The following is a 17,296-nucleotide window of genomic DNA, read 5'->3' on the forward strand; positions in this document are numbered from 1 at the left end:
TGACTGTTTAAGTCTTCACTGTAAAAATATATATACACATATTTCACTGGAAAAGGCGACGTTTATTTTTTCTTAAGTATTAACAAATTAGTCATCAAATGATGGCCTGGAACCAGATTTGTATTTTGTTTGCCCTTAGTAATACCTGATATTTGACTCCCTGAAGAATCATGCAGAAACAAGCTAGCTGAGGGGCCAAGAAGAGTATTAATCAAGATGAACAATATTGGAAAGTAACTCTGAAACTGTAATGGAATCCATGATTTACAATATATAATATACAAAACAGATCTGGCATAAAGATTTGCCTTGTCTTATTAATATTTTGCCTCTAACATGCCCTCAGCAGTTGAGCTAGCTAAAGTTTTGCAGAGAGAAGAGCACAGGTGCAGCTCAGATGGCACCTCCATTGAAACCCCATGGGAGCGGGGTTTGTCGGCTCCCCTCCCACCGTCCCCTGCTTCCCATCCCAGCACCACGAGCACCCGCGCAGCGGGACTCGTGCCCCATGTCACGCTCGAGGCTCAAGCTCTGAGCTACCTCCAGCTGGGGATCACTGTGGAGCAGGGTGTTCCTAGGGGCAGGATTCAGCCATAGGCTCCCCTGGAAATTGGGAAACAATATAAATGTTTCCAGTATTATCTGTGGGTTTTATGGGAATCCTGCTCCCTTCTAAGCGTTGATGTGGGCTGCTCAAGTTTTGTTCCTTACCGTATTTAATACAACTCCAAATGTTTTCATAAAAATTTTGTTTCTGGAATTTAATATGAGTGGGAGATTTAGCGGGAAGTCTTTCAAGAGCATCCTGGGAAGCAGAAGAAAGTCTGTTCCTTTATTTTTTGGTGCAGTGCTTGTAGCAATCTGATTCCAGGGAGACTCCTTTCCCCCAACTAGCATCAAGTTATTTTATTTTTCACATCTCCTGAGTGATCCCAAAGACACAGCAGCTACTTCTAATTACTGTTTTAAGGGTTTACTCCACTATGTAGTCAGTTTAAATCCTCTATTAAGTTTCAGATAATCTTGCAAGTAATCCCTAGAGAAACAAAGAATGGCAGACAAGGAACAAAGACATAGGACAAAAGAATGGAAATAAGTCTTGACAAAATATTTAAAGTAAATAATTCACTTTTAGAAAATTCCTTTTTTCCCCTCTTTTAAAAAATTGGGCAAAGACATCAATGAATTTGAGTCTGATTTGGCACACATTAAGCAAGGAATTCCCCTCTCCATGCTACTGTTGTCTTCTAAATAAGAATGTACATACATTGATTTTTCATTTTGAAAATGTTCAAAAAGCCTCCCCAAACAAGATGCTTGTGTTTCATGCATAATTCCCCAGGGGAAAAAATTGACAGGGTGACGGGGGGGGGGGGATATCACTCTTCTTTAATGCTCTCCTGGAAGGTGTTTATACAGCTGAGTACAGAGCAGAAGTGAACCTTCTGTCTCTTCTAATTTAATCACTTTCACGTGTGACCTGGGCCTAACTTATTTATGGTTTGTTTCTTCTCAGTGAGTATTCAAGATTGCACTTTCTCTAGCCCATTATATCCTCTTCTGGGAGGAATTAAAATGAGGCCAGTTTGCTTGGGAATTTCAAAGCTTCTAAGTGCCATTTGGATATGCAGTTTTCCTCTTTGTTTTTCATTGAAATTGGGCACCCAAATCTCAGATGGCGTTGAAAAAAATCTCAGGGATGATGAAAAAAGAAAATGGTCTTTAAAAAGGGAGATAAATAACACATCTCTCATCGAGTCCTGTAAACGTGTGCATGTATATGTGTGTGGGGGGGGGGGGGATGCTCACAGAAGCTGACGGGTGTTAGCCTGAGGTTGCTAGTTTCTTCAGAGCATGCTCTGAAGTCAGAAAGAAGGGCTTCTTCTAGAACAAAGTCAAGCACCTGAAATAAAGCTCCTGTTAATTATGTTGATGGGGACCATTTTCCTTCATTGACCATGGAGGAAGGCTTAGAGGCTCCTCCAGGGCAGAAGTCAGACTGAAATAAGCTTCAGGCTGCAGCGGTGGCAAACAGCAGCAATGTAGCCAGCGCGGGCAGGAGGAGAGGGCTCAGGCTGATGACTGCTAGCAGAGGGAAATGCCAAAAACGTAGTTGCCTTGTGCTAGTTTTAAGTGTGTTGACTGCCAAAAAGAAGATTTGACTATCTCAATCCTGGAAGTGGCCCACAAAAGACATCAGGTGAATTAAGACATTTCAGGGACAGAAATCTACAGGGTAAATTTCAAACAAGACGACATGGAACACAAACTGCAGCAGTGATTAACCAGGTGAACACACTGCACGGTATGGATCGATTCTGCATGTCTCAGGGTCTTGAGATGAATGCCACACACCTATCTGGAAGACGCCCTTGAGAGGAATTCAAGTTACGGGCTGAGTACTGGAGTTACTAAGTAACATTTTTGGTCTGTTATTACTGAGAGGCATCAAACTAGATGATCAAATGGCTTTAAACTTATGAAGACTTTTGACTGAACAAGCTATGATACAGAAAACAGCCCTAACATGAAAGACTTTGTAAAGACAGTATCAGAGAGACTAACACAGTTTTATTTTCTCTTACGGAAAAATACAGCATCTCAGGCTATGCTACATTAGCAAGGCACACAGAGTGGGGCTGGAGAGCAGAATGAGTGGTGCTGAGGACCAAGACCCATGCCATACATGCTCTGAGGTTTTTATTTTAGACCAACACTATAGGCTGAATGCCCATTAGCAAGTGGAGTGCATGAGGTGCACACCACCTGAAGCACCTCTGCTTCGGTTTCACCATAGGGAACCCAGCTTCCATGGTGTGAGACTGCGCCACAACGCAAAGAAAGGCATGGAGACCAGGGATCATTGGGAGACGCGCTTCTAAAGCATATCCCTCATCTGAGCCAAAATTCTGATGAAGATACACCCTAGCCACGGCCAAGGATAAACCTCAAGCACCCTTGGAAGCAAGCAGCTTCTGAGATTTGCTTTTGGCTCGTGATGAAGAATCTGGGCCCTTCTAACAGGAAATTCAGGCAGAACCAAAAATCTTCCTTCAAAACCGCACTACATCTCTCCTGTTCATTCAACACATTTCCCACATTAATTCTAGTGAAAACTGTTTAAGATGGCCAGAAGTGCCTCAAGAATAGAGCTATGGACCAAGACTCAGAAGACCCGAATTCATTCCCAAATGCACGTTTCTCCCTATTAAGTGATGTTAGGCAAATTACTTCATGTCTGTTTATCCAACTGTCCATTGACAAAGGCATTTTCCACCACTGTAAAGCCCATAAAGTTCTAGGGCTTTCAGAAGTACTGTACAACATAGACTTCTCTCTTTCTAATCTAGCCACACAATATTACTTTATTATCATCAATTCACTTATGCAAGTCCGTTGCTACACCTAGGAGTAAGTTTCCATGATAGTTTGGGGGTATTGTTTGGGTTTATCAGGAGGCAGTTTGGTTTTATCAGGAGCAGGAAGGAGAATTATACTGCTATTAGTAGCAAGGTTTTGGCCCAAAACCTTGCTCTCACTCACACTGATGCAAAAATGGAGCAACTCTGCCAAGCTTTGTGGCATTTATACAAGAGCAGATGAGATGAGAGGCTGATGCTCAAGACTTTAAGAAAGCTTTTCTCCCAGAACAACTTACAAAAGCCTCGTTTAGATTTCGAAGGATGCAGCAAACTCCCTTGCCCTGAAAAGAAAGCTAGTGAATGGGAAGAGAAGAAGGATATCTCAGTAACTGAGCAGATGTGCAGGAAGGTGAGTCCCTGTAGGGGCTTTCTGAATTCATTTAAATTCCATTCCTTTTCTTGTGCAGATCACGGGAAGCTTTGCAGATTTTTATTGGGGCTTTTAAGCCTTTCAGGGGAAAGTATGTCCTCAAAAGAAAACTGGGACTTGCAAACAATAGCAGTGTCCTCCACTGGTGGAATTTAATTTAAACTCTTTGCTGCAGCCCTACTTTCAGTAGTTAGTACAAAGCTAAAGGCATGTGCTTCTTTCAATACTATGGGATTTGCAACACATTTTTCTAGTGTATATCATGGTTTCTCTTATTTCTAAAGCATTTGGAATATAAAGTTTATTTTAGTATTTTTTAGCTTCTGAACCTAATATTGTTCTTTGTGATAGTGGTAGGATACCATGGACATTGTTTTCTCAAGAGAAACCTATTTCATATCCCTGCAGGGAGGAATGTTATCTATCGAGGATGTTTTAGAGCTCCAGCAAATTTAACAGACACCTTTCCAGCCTCTTTGATACAGCCCAATTTGACGGTGGAGATGTGCTCTGAATTTTGCTCCAAGAAAGTAAGAACAGTTCTCATTTCACATCCTTTCTTCTTTTTTGTTTTTTTAAATTTTAATCTACTAAGGGAATAGCAAAGATTAGTGCCTTAGAGCTTTGAATTTGTAAATGAGTTTCAGAAGGACAAAACTCGTCAGAATAAATATCCAGTGATGTATCTGGTCCAGTTGCTCTCGAGTGGGGAAGGTGGGAAGGAAAGTCATCAGAATTATGCCACTAGATGTGATGCACAGAAAAACCATTTTAAGTGACAAATATAGACCACGGGAAAAATCAATTCCATTTCCTTGTCACATTCAAACCAAACCCAGAGCTAAAGCTGCCCCCAAGGGAGGTCTCCCCTGTCACGGGCTCACACTGAAGACGCGTTGCCGCGAGCGGGGCTCGGCCAGCAGTGCAGTCCTGCTGTGGTGCCCCGTTTCCCAGCCCGGCTGCACCAGCGTCGTTGGTGCTGACCCCACTGCAATTGCCACAGGTGTAAAGCAGCGCAAAGCCAAGCGGCCCTTAACGCTACCATCACCCTTGGTTGGCCATCCTGGCGTAAACCTAGATCCGCTAAGAACCCGGGCCTCCACGTTGCCGCTCTATAAATACATGTGAAAAAGATGAGCACGTTTTATACTCCATTTGCAATGATAGCTATAGTTTAGAAATGAAGACCTTAGAAAAATCAAGTCTGAAACAGTCAAAGCAACAACGCTGATCAAAGGTGTGACTTTGTTGCCCTACCAATCAGGGCCTGGTTCGGCATGTAGTTGCATTTGTCCTCCTTAAACATGGCTTCAGTACCCTCAAGGGAGCTATTTCCCACTCACCTGGTGGGGACCCACGTACCAGTGTAACTATGTAGGCTAGGAATATATAATTTTAATTAAAAAAAATAGCTGCAAGAGAACAATTTTAGCAATTAAGCTTATTTAGAACAGGTGAGCTTTCCTGGTACTTCTATACAAATGCGCATCTTTCCACACTAGGATAATTTACTCTGCTTTCACTGTAACCCAACCCAGGAGGAGAATTTTACATGGAATCATTTTAGAATTCCTTGGTGCCAGCATATAAGGCCACAAGAAAGCATCTAATAAGCTCGTGTGCGTGTTTATTGCCTTTTAGGCCAAGGGCAAGGATGGGCACACTAACATCTCTTGTCCCTGTGCAGGTTCTTGCTCTGAAGTAGCACTGTCTTTCGACCTCTCCATTTATCACAGAGTTAGACCATGGATGCAAGACTGGAAGGACGGTTTGACCTTGATGGACTCAGCCTAGAAGGAGGGAACATTTGGCCCCGTGCACAGTCTGCTCTATTAGCTGCTGCTATAGTTGGGTTCCCTTCCCTTCCTCCCTACTCTGAGGGGGCTCATTTTTTGTACAGAAGAAGATTCACTTTGTGGTCAGCTTTAGCCTGCAGCCACGTTCAGTCTCATGCACTAAGCCAAACATTCAATCACTTTGTCTTCTAGCATCGCAAAATTGATTAACTATTAAGTCATGAACAACAAATCATCTTAATTACTAGATAGAGTAATTTTAGTAGTTCTGTGATGCTGGTTGGGAAGGCCTTTCCCAGTCAACATATCCTTTATACCAGCTCATCAGTAGTACATCTGGAGAATGCATCATGGATTAACTCTGTGCAGTGAATTGCCTGGTGTGCATCCTACCTATGTACCACCCTGTACATAGTACATTACAAACAGGCATACAAACACACACTCATCCTCCATGCGCATAAATGTACAGTAAAAGCAGGACTTCATCAGAAGATCAGGGAAAGATCCGTAACTGATGGGTTAGTTCCTAGCACAGAGCATCCCCTGCTACTAGCAGGGACCATGCCCAGATCTGTCTCTGAAAGCACAGGCTACTCCTTAGGGGTGGAAATACTTCTATCCCAGTACATCCAGCTCGGAGAATCTCATCTGCCTTCCTGCTTTGGTAACTGCCGTAGAGATGTGGTCTGCCCTTCATGCACCAGAGTCTATCTGCCACGACTAAGTACTAAAGGAAGCTGAAGAAAAGGTTTAGTACCTCCCTCATTTATTCTTTCTCTAAAATCGTGCAGGTTAACAACTACTTACCCCTTCTCTCCCCTTTTAGCTCTGCTAGGCACCAATCTCCCCCTTTAGAAAATGACTGTTATAGAACATTTGCCTGCAGAAAGGCTGGCAAGATCTTCCTCCGTTTGAGGAGCAGCAATTGCACATCCACCATTCCAGTTATTACACGCCACTTGGACTACTACAGTAGTCAGTTCTTGTATACAGTAATACCACTTTTTTCTCCAAGCAAAATGCTACACAACACCATAAATAGCAGAGTTGCACCTTTTCTTACAACTTCACCTTTTCCAAGCTGGCCTTTCCTTTTTTCTGTAATGTTTCTGCGTTGGCAATGGGATTTTCCGCATGCCTCAGTTGGCACAGACTTAGAGGCTTAGCATTTTTAAGTTATGGATGAAAGATGCAGGAAGGAAGAACTTGTGAAATCTGTGTTAGAATATTTCAGTGAAGCCTGTGCAACTTAGATTGCAAGTGCTTTGAGGAAAAGGTCGAATTTTTATTTCATAGTTTGTTTTTGGTGTGTGCTCTCTACAAATAGTCAGGTTGAAATAGAAAAATCTATTAAGATCAAACAGCCTGGTTTCAGTCTCATTCAGATCATCTCCTGTAAAAGCAACTCCATTCATCTCTGTGATTTATGCTATAATAAATGAGGATGAAACCAGAAAAGGAGAAAATATTACAATGTACACAAACTACCAGCAACTCTAGCATACCAGGGCTGGAACACAAACAATCAGTCTGAGCTTTAATTCTATGTGATATTATAACTTGTTTTAGTATATTATAAACATTTGTCCTGGCTTTGGTTCTTTTCCTTCCAAAAGATGATGCCCAGCTTCCAAATGATATGAACCTTCTTAATTTTCCTGAAATCAGGAGAGCCTTGTCATTTTAGTACAGCCTTCGACGAGTAAAAGAATTATCTCACCAACTTCTATACATTCTGGATAAGCTAGTGGGTTTTTAATGGGACTAGTTGGCTACTTAAACACACAAATAAATCTTTTGCCCATTGGGACTCGGAAGAAAAACAATTTGAGAATACCATATTTATTTGTTAGCCTTGTAAACTGCTTTATGCAACTGCAATGGTAGCTTGGAAGTATCGGAGGAATGAATTTGAGGTAACAACTTTAGATGAAACCTGCTAAATACTCTTAATTATCAGTTTCTTTCGTAATTAACACAGTGATGACATGGCTTAATAGCAAAGAGCTAGGAAAGTGTTTCTGTGCCAGGTCCCTTGGCCAGAAGCCATAGTTTTCATATATGCTCTTTTATAAGCCAGCCTGAATACCAGATGAGCCATCTCCATTTGAATTATGTTTTTAAATAATGAGGCCTTTTAGCAGTCAGCTATGCTACGTATTCATATGTAATAAAACCTGAAACAATACTAAATCTTGAGCAGAGAACCCCAGCATCTCAATCCATTAAAAAACAAAACAACCCCCCCTCCCCCCCAGCAAGTTTGCAAGCTTGGGCATGACCAGTTCTAAGGTGTTTCTTCAAGAATATGCCAAACTCTCAACTTCAGAAGTAGACCTGTCATTTTGGATTCTGGAGGCAGCTATGTTCTATTATTTACTCATAAATGAAAGACTGTTAGCATTTTGATCCAAATCCTGTTGTAAAAATATGAGAGTATTTCCCTGGGCTTCAGTTAGAATTTATTTTGACACAATAAAACTAACATAACTAGGCCATATCCTCAACTGATGCAAATAACCACAGGCCCACTGACTTTACTCGAGCAGTGAGAGAGGATTAATTCAGGATCAGGGTCACAACGGGTATAACAGCACATCAAAGAATTGCCCCCTTTCCTTAACATATAGCAATGTAGAACAAGCCAGCATTTTTATTCAAGCGGTGATTGACTTCACAGTATTTATTCTTCGCTCTTAGAACATCCGTGTCAATGGAAACTTGATGAATAACATCTAGGTTTCTTGCAAAGTGACTGTGTCCATTTTTAAATGAACCAAACACATCATTTTCACTTGAGAAAGACATTTCCTTCCATGGTTAGTCCCTCACTGTTTTTTTTTTTTTGGGCACTTTGGGAGAAAATTTTAGCTGTGTCTTAGACAGGAGAGGTAGCTAACAAAGCAGGAAAGGAAAGGAATTTAGCAGAGTCCTGAGAGTAGATCTAGTTAAGTGTGTTTTTAATCTATTGGGAATTCATCATTTGAATATAATCTAATAAAAACAGTGATTGAACCATCACATCATCTGTGTTGCTCCTGGAGAATGATTACTTTCCTTACAGCTTTTGAACTGTCATGTTTAACTGAAGTGCAGATTTGTATCTGTTGAACTTGAGATGGACTAGTCCTGCACTTAAAAATTATGTAGTTGCTTAAAGCAGTAACCATCACTTGGGACTTATGTAAATACACAAGGTGAGTGAAAGCAGATGGATTGTAGTTGCTGATTAAGTACTGATGGGGAGACAAGGCTGAATATATTATTTTGCAATCACTCCATGTGCTGCATCAGATAGGCATGCAATCCGAATAATCAGTTGGCTGATTATAGCGCTTTGCCCTGACACTTGGGATCCGGGTGCACTTCCCAGAACTATTGTCGTGCTTCTTCAGTGATCACAGCAAACTCACTGAAAACATTTCATTCATGAAGCCAGCTCCCCTTCCCCCTGCCTTTCTCCAAACACATGTTGAAGCCAGAAAAGAAAGCACATATATATTTTTTATGAAAATAAACTCTTAGACAACCCCTACAGAATTGAAAAACACTCTGCATTTCCAGGATCAAGTCATGTTGCCGAAACCTTAATGTTGTAAATAAAGCAACATTATTATCTGAATTTCTCCAGTCATTTTGCAAATGTACAGAGATTTGACAGTTTAATATACTTGATGAAACAAAATACTTCAAGCAGTTGAAGGCAAGATCTTCTTCCTTTGATTTGAAAATTGCCATCATATTAAAGTCAGTGGCACTGAAGCAATAGAGGAGGAGGAGGTGAAAGAGGCAATTCTTGTTATCTTGGTTTCTGTTTGCAATTGGCAAACGTGCAAGGATTTGACATGAAAAAGGCACTGGGTGTACTAAGTCTAAATTACTAACTAAACATTGTTCAGGCCTGAGCAAAGAAGTGTCATTTTACGTTGCTAGAAGAAACATTTCCTGAAATGGGGTAAAGGCATGATTTGTCCCCATCCATCACAATGATTTTTGGATTTTTAGGGGGACTCAGAGGCTCACAACTCCAAAACAGGAAAGGGAGTGAGCAAAGTCCATCCTCTGGTTTACCGGAAATAAGTTTTGCCAACATCTACGTTCTGTGTGTTAGGGTCACATTACCTACATTAAATCTACATTAGGGTGCATAACCCCCCCCCCCCGAAAGATAAAGTAGCCACAAAGAAACATTGAATATCACGTTAGGTACAAGATTGCGTTAGGCCCACCAACTATTTGGGATACCATCCCCAAGTAGTAAAAGATAAAGGAAACATCTCCCACCATCTGTAATACAGCCAATTCCTTTAGCATCACAGATAAGCAACATGGAGGCAAATACGGGCATTCCCTCTTGACTAATTTATGTTTGTAAAGACATCCCTTCACCCTTGGGAACTGCAGCCAGATGTCAGCTCTTCTCCCCTCCCTTTTTTTCTTTTTTTCCCCATCCTTTTTGATTATTCTTCCTGAAGGTCGATTTAGATCAAGAATGTGAGTAGCCTCTATCCATGTTTTTCTTTCCCCATTCCAGGAAAAATTATTTGCTAGAGGTTTTATACACAGTGTACCAGTAGGATTACAACACTTTCCAGTTAGGTGCTTATTAGAAGAGACATAGCGGAGGTAGGATTTTCACTAGCCTATGCTGGACATAGCAGGGACAGTGTTCAGATAAAGGTTAATTCCACTGTTTGATAGCCCAAAACCAAAGCATTGTTGAAGAAAAGGCTGGGAAAGGCACTGAAACATGCTGCTCCCCACCCCCACCAAAAAACCCAAAAGACCCAGACACACACACACACACACACACACACACAGGAAAAACAACAAGAGATAGCTCTCAAAACGTCACCTGACCACTGGGAAAGCTGTATAAGTGAGGGAGTCAGTCCAACTCCCCTGCCTTGCAGAAGCATCAAACACTGATTAGTCACATGTAGTGATGCAGAGTGGTTGCAACACAGTATTATACCTTCTAATACTCATTTTGCCTTCATGAAAGTGATCAAACAAAGGTGCAGAGGTATGGAGAAGTATTTGCTTAGGTCTCTTCATAAAATCTCCAACCTCCCAAAATACAGACGCCAAATGGCACAAGATTGGTATATTTTCACTCTAGGCTGCTTGAGGGCCAGGACATTTATTAATTTCTCAAATGGAAAAACATTGCTTCATTGTAAGGGGAAAACTTCTATTTGCAGGCAGAAATGGAAATATTTTGCCCTTGGATCAAATCTGTAAATAGTTTTTGACAATGTCATATCTCATTCACTAAGCAAACGTTGGCTGTTTGGGCACAGATGGCACACGTGTTGTATTTGACTCCTTATCAGAGGATAAGCACGTGGGGAAGAGCGAGAGATAAGCTGCTCAGCAGTTTTGTCACGCAGTTCTAGACTCCAGAAGATTTTTAAAAGGCAAAAAGTGTTGATATGGAATAGGCAGAATTCAGTGCTCTGTGCTCAAATAACCCCCTGAGCTTCCTTCAGCCATTTTGTCATTGAAGGTGAGCCGGTCCCCTGGATGTCAACGCACACGCACTTCTCTGAGCTAGTCATCAGGGACGTCTTGGAAACCCAAGAAAAAACAAGCCCAGTCTTCCCAGTAAGAGGAGAAGGATTGAATTTTAGGGTCAATTTTAGCCAAGTAGTAAGTGTACTTTTCCTACTAAGCACATAAGCAATTGCATATTTCTTCAGCAAATAATTAGCACGCATCTCCTTCTAAAATTTCTCTTCATTATCAACCTTAGCTTAATCTGGGCAGGTGGCTACACACCTGGGTGGAGAGAGATGCCTATGTACAGGACCTTGTGTTTTTCCTCATACTGCTCTAAGTTGACCTCCATGGATTTATTCCCTATTACCAGTCCTTCAGTACCAGAGACCATTTATTTCTTCAATGTACCACACAGGGTTTCTTTGGGGACGAAGACCTCTTCTCTCCTTCAGATCTTACAACCTGCTTCTGGCCCTGCTCCCACCGCGCAGCTTTCTTTCACGATACAGCAGCAATACTGCTTCGCAGCCTGTTCCGTGTGCCAAGTCTGATGGCTCTAACAAAAGTTTAGTGACATCTCAGATGCATTGAAAAAATTCCTTCTAGCCAGAAACGTTCATGGTTCATGGGATGGTTTCAGGGCACTGCAGCTTCCCACTGCCCCTGCACTTCCTTGCGCAGACCCACGCACTGCTGTCAGCGCAGTCCCTCTGAACAAAGGCTGTAAAGAGTATTTGGTATCCTGTTCTTAAACGATCTTCCCAAAAATATTTGCAGTAGCTCTCACATTCACTTTTCCCAGTAAGTGAACAAGTCATACTATGATACATAATTTTTTTTTTTTTAAAGGGTTTGACCTTTTCTTAAAGAGATGCAGCAGTTAGTGGGTATGAATTCCCATTTTACCCTTAAAGCATTAAGTTTAAGGGCAGGTTTTCTTCACAAACTCCGGTGAAGTCAACCGAATGAGTCAAACCTTTTGCCAGCCAAGTCCTCAATTTGGCAGGCTAAAAATGGCGACTTAAAAGAGAGCATCTGATTCAAAATGCTGATTTGGGGGGTAAATAAGAACTATTCCTTCACTGAAGATGTAGGGTGAAGTTACACACTAACTGCTGGAGGACTATTATCAACTTACTTGTAATAAATAAAGAGTAGTCTGAATTTTCAAGCTTGACAAGCTTGTTGTCAAAAAAACATTTTAAAAATTGCCTTATAAAAAAGTCAGTGATAGTACACGAAACATGAGTTTTACAATGAAATATCAAACGCTGCTTTGATCCCGACAGCGGCCTTGTGAAGATCAATTTTTCTTTGTGTAGCAGAAGGCTCTCCTGAAGCCCGTTGCTGCGGTGGCATTTACGTACTGACCCACCTCTCCTTTCGCAGGAGTTTCCCCTGGCAGTCATCCGAGGGACGGAGTGCTACTGCGGCTACCCCACGAAGCGCTTCACACTGCACGACGAGGCGGAGGGGCCACGCTGCCACCGGCTGCACAACGCCAGCGGCACGGCCGCCGGCAGCCACTGCCTGGTCTACCAGACACCGGTGCAAGGTACGGCTGCAGCTTCCCTAGCCCGGGGGCCGGAGCCCGCTGCGGCGGGCAGAACTCCTCTAGCTCACAGCAGGCCTTAGCCACAACAATTGCTCTGACCCACGGGTAGGAATCCGGAATACGCCCCTTATCTTAATCCTCCCCTTGCAGTCATAAACGTGTATTTTTCAAGGCATTTTTCCAAATATCCTTTCATTAAGTAGCACAGATCGCCCAGTAGGAAAAGTTAATTATTTTGCAGATGCAGAAAACAAGGCACAGGCTGGGAGAGCATACCCCGAGCCACGCAGCACCCCCGTGGCAGTCGGGAATAAGGTTCCCCATATTGTGGTTCCCGGTCCCATTCATCAGCCACCATCCCACCTGCGCATGTGCATTTCAGCTCCGCTGGCACTGAGCCTGCAGGAAGAACTCTGGCTATTTCTTACTACATTTGCTTTTGATGGCACCCAGAGAAATAAGGATAGGATTTTTCAAAAGCATGTTTGGAAGTCAGGTGTCTAGTCCCTATTGAAGATTAACGTGATCTGGGTTTTAACTGCATTAGGCCCTTTTGAGAAAAATCACAGCCTGAAAGGTTTAACTGAACTCAAACTCATTTCAGTAGGAGGAGTTTCTCCCGCCTTACAAAACTCTCAATTTACAGGTATAATGGCACATTCAGGCTTTCATTGAAGAGTTAGCCTGCTAGGCAAATAGCAGTTAAACAGGCATCAAGGGCCTTTTATCGGCACTTGCTGGCAAGTACAATAGTTTGCCACAGTTCTAACAATAAAGCACATCCTAACACAAAACCAGTGAAAACCTCTTCGGAGGATAATCTCTTTGGCCTCTTATGGCTGAATTAATTTGGGAAGTAGCTGACTCGCAACTGGACTCAAATTGATACTTTTATCAATAAAAATACAAAAAAAGCAGCAATAAACCCTGTAATCAAGAGCTGCCAGTAGAATTAAAAAGCCACAACACTAACAATGAAATATCTTCTGTACTCTACAGACACTCGCTGCACAGATAGGAAGTTCTTAACCACGAAATCCAAAGTGTTTGTTGCTTTGTCCAGTTTTCCTGGGGCTGGGAATACATGGGCTCGCCATTTAATAGAACATGCCACAGGATACTACACAGGCAGCTATTACTTCGATGGAACCCTGTACAACAAAGGTACCGTTGCCAGGGAGATGGGAAAAACAAAGCGTTTTGGAGGCACAACTGTTCTCCTGCCCTGACATTCTTCTCTTTGGAATGAAAAAGGCTGTCACTGTCATCCTATCTGAGCAAATCTGAATGTGTTTGGAACAGGTGGTCTCACATGGTGGAGACAGCAGAGCCTGCTTAAACAGTGTACTAAACCTGACAGGTAGATGCTTTCACAAAAGCCAAACACACACACTTCACAAAATTGGAAAGTCACATGCATTGGTCTTGGTGTGCACATCAAGGTGTGCACATGCAGCTCCCCATGTAAACAAATGGCCCAAAAGACAAAGTTGGCTAAACCTCAAGAGCAGGACTTTTCAGTAGCACATGAAAGATCGGGATAAGTTTAAGTGTCACCGCTTATTCAGAGAGGCCAGTATCCCACAGGGGCATGACATTTAGCCAGCACCAAGCACCAACCTTGCAAAGGGCAGAGCTCCTCTGCAGCTAACTGCCCGACGCAGGAGGAAAGCCCGGCTTCCAGCGTACATCACCACTCAAAGCGCAGTAAGTAGCTGCGGGCTTCAGCCAGAGACAAAGTCCTTGTTATGGCAGGCAAAGAGGAACACACAAAAAGATGATCCCAAACCAAATGAAACGAATAGGCCTTGTAGGTGGTCTTGGCAAGGCCAAGACTAAAATCCAGCTCTAGCCCCAGGTCCTAGATGACGAATTTGGTGTTCTCACAACATTTTACACCATGTTTTACAATGTGAGAGGCACAGACATCAATATAAGTGAAAAACCCAACAATCCTGTCCTTATGAAACAGGTTTTAAAGGAGAAAAAGACCACTGGAGAAGTAGAAGGACCATCTGCGTGAAAACACATGAAAGCGGCAAGACAGAGATCGAAATGTTCGACTCGGCGATCTTGTTAATAAGAAACCCATACAAGTCACTGATGGCGGAGTTCAACAGGAAATACGCCGGGCACCTGGGGTACGCGACAGACAGGAACTGGAAGAGCAAAGGTAAGGCGCCAAGCCGTCGTGAACTGTGCGGTGTCTAACGAGGCTTTTGAACAGATTTTGAGATCTATTTTCTTGGCACGCTGGGAACAGAGTAGCACATTGCACCAGAATCCCAAAACCTGAGCAAGCACTGCAGACGAGTTCGGGGGCTTGAGGCCCCCATGGCAGAGATCAGCCCCAAAAGGACTCAGATCTGTACTTGGGAAACCGCTGCAATCCCGCACCAATCCACCATCACAGAGAGGAGGTAACCCAGCACTAACACTGAAGCCACAGCCACACAGTAATATTGCTGCCATTTTGCTGTTTGGCAGAGAAAACGTGTCCAGGTACAACACGCCTGTCTGCAGCCCGTTTACTCAGGCTGCATGGTAAAGAAAATTTGCCCCTGCAGCAGGAAATAAGTGAGAGGAATCTAATTTAAGACTTCAAGGATTTGAGGGAACATGACTTTTTCTGAAGGAAGTTTTACAGTGCTGCAAAGGTGCTGTTTAGTACAGATGAGTAAGAATAGTAAAAAGATAGTATTGATAAGAGGACTCTACATTCAGTGCTCCTTGAGCACGTGAAAAGACTTCAGAATATGTATGGCTGCCACGCTTTTTTTTTTTTTTTTTAAATGCGTTTGCCTGGCAAGCTGGATGGCATAACTGTATTTTCCCCATTTAATACACTGCTGCATTTGGACTGTGCAGCAGTGAAGGAGTTCTTGCGCATCAGTACAGCTGCACTTGACAGACCACATTGGCTTGGTGGGGAGGGAGGTCTTCTGTGACAGCATATTTCTTTCCCAAGTTCATACATCACCTTTCATCACCCACAACCCAAGATCGGTTCATTAACACCAAACAAAACATCCTTTTCAAAAGAGGAAATAAAGCCTAGAGGGAAGAGCTTCCCTGAACTGCAAATTGTTATATTTCACCCATAAGTGCTCTCTGTCCAGCCCAAAATCTTCAGCTGGGACTATCTCAACCATCAGAAAATTAAATTGAGGGTCAGAAGCAGCCAACAGAAGAGACGGAGGTGTCGCTAATGCCCAAGGCAAAGGTGGGAAATTGATTCTGAAAATAATGTCCTGGTGATCCTGGCAGGTGATCCCAAATCCCTCTCATGTGCCAGTCCTTGCTAATCCTATTTCCCTACCGAGTCTCCCCAAAAGCAGGGTGGTGAGAACGTGGAAGATGTGCTGTTCTTCAGATCTGGAAGTCAGGAGCACCCGCGGCCCCAGCCAGGAGCAGGGTATCATGCCAGATGCTCCATACACACACGTATAGCAAGTAATAGCCCTGCCTGTTTTCTCAGACTAAATTTAAAACGGAGATTAAAAGGTATGAAAAGCACAGAAGTGAAAGAGTCCAGTTACATAGCAAAGCACTTCTCAAACCAGCATTAGAGCGTTATCTTATTGCACCACCATAACATTTGGGAAATTGTTAAAACACAGCATGACTAAAGTCTCATTTTCCTGTTTTTCCTGCTAGAATGGCCCGATTTTGTGAACAGTTATGCCTCGTGGTGGGCGTCCCACGTCCTGGACTGGCTGAAATATGGAAAACGCCTGCTTGTCATCCACTATGAGGACCTAAAACAGAGCCTTATCCCCAAGCTGAAGGAAATGGTGGAATTTCTAAATATGACTGTGACAGAGGATCGGCTGCTCTGTGTGGAAAACAACAGGGATGGGAATTTCAAGCGGTCAGGCGCTAAGCAAAAGGATTTTGAGCCATTTACCCAGGAGATGAAAGATCTGATCAACAGATACATCCTGACTGTGGACGAGGCCCTGAGAAGAAGAAACTTCACAGGGCTGCCCAGAGAGTACGTGCCGAGATGATAGCCCAGTAGCACTCAGCTGTGTTTAAAAATAATAATAATAATAATAATAATAAATAAAAGAGAGACAAGAGCTTTAGAGGAGAGGAAGCAAAGACACTGGTGGAGCCTGCTGAGCAGGGCAAGTCCTCCCCGCCCCGGGGTGCTCTGCAGGGCACCGGGCCCTCCCAGAGGCAGGCAGCGAGGACGGACACGGGGTTATAAGCCAAGCAAAGCGCTGTTGGCGCCCAGCAGCGTCCGTCGCGCGGACGGCAGGCGCGCGACCGCGAGCGGCGCGGCTTCGGGCGCGGGGATGCCTCCCGCCTGGCCGCCCGGGACTGCGGCGCGCCCGGGCTGGGAGCGGAGCCGCGGGAACCCCCGCGCTGATATAAACAAGCGGTTCTCACCCGAGCTTTGCAGAAAACGAGTCGCTTTTTTCCTTACCGCCGGCCGCTCGCCGCCTCCTGCCGCGCGCCGTCGGCCCCCGCGGCCGCCTCGGAGCCGGGCAGAGCGCACGGCTGCCGCCGAGGCGCCGGGGGCTCCGGCCGCGGGGGCGCGCGGTGGGGACGGGGAGGCCGAGGCCACCCGGGGCGGCCGCTCCCACGCTGGCCGTCGAGGGGCCGCGGCCTGGGCCCCCCGCACCTCCGCTGGCGTCGGGCG

General features: G+C 43.9%; 1 protein-coding gene across 8 annotated transcripts in view; it reads left to right on the plus strand.

Annotated features, from left to right (window-relative positions):
- WSCD1 (WSC domain containing 1) overlaps window positions 1-16,736 on the plus strand; it is a 35,616-nt gene extending 18,880 nt beyond the window's left edge. For 7 of the 8 annotated variants that reach the window (XM_068909473.1, XM_068909480.1, XM_068909477.1 and 4 more), the window contains 5 exons: window positions 4,201-4,322; window positions 12,483-12,648; window positions 13,648-13,812; window positions 14,621-14,821; window positions 16,306-16,736. In XM_068909473.1, the coding sequence (XP_068765574.1) occupies window positions 4,201-4,322; window positions 12,483-12,648; window positions 13,648-13,812; window positions 14,621-14,821; window positions 16,306-16,658 (1,007 nt within the window). In that variant the 3' untranslated portion in view covers window positions 16,659-16,736. The remainder of the gene's footprint in view (window positions 1-4,200; window positions 4,323-12,482; window positions 12,649-13,647; window positions 13,813-14,620; window positions 14,822-16,305) is intronic. The other variant, XM_068909481.1, reaches the window with a different exon arrangement.
- Window positions 16,737-17,296: the final 560 nt, after the last annotated feature.

Source organism: Struthio camelus, chromosome 16 (assembly GCF_040807025.1).
Source record: "Struthio camelus isolate bStrCam1 chromosome 16, bStrCam1.hap1, whole genome shotgun sequence".
NCBI lineage: Eukaryota > Metazoa > Chordata > Aves > Struthioniformes > Struthionidae > Struthio > Struthio camelus.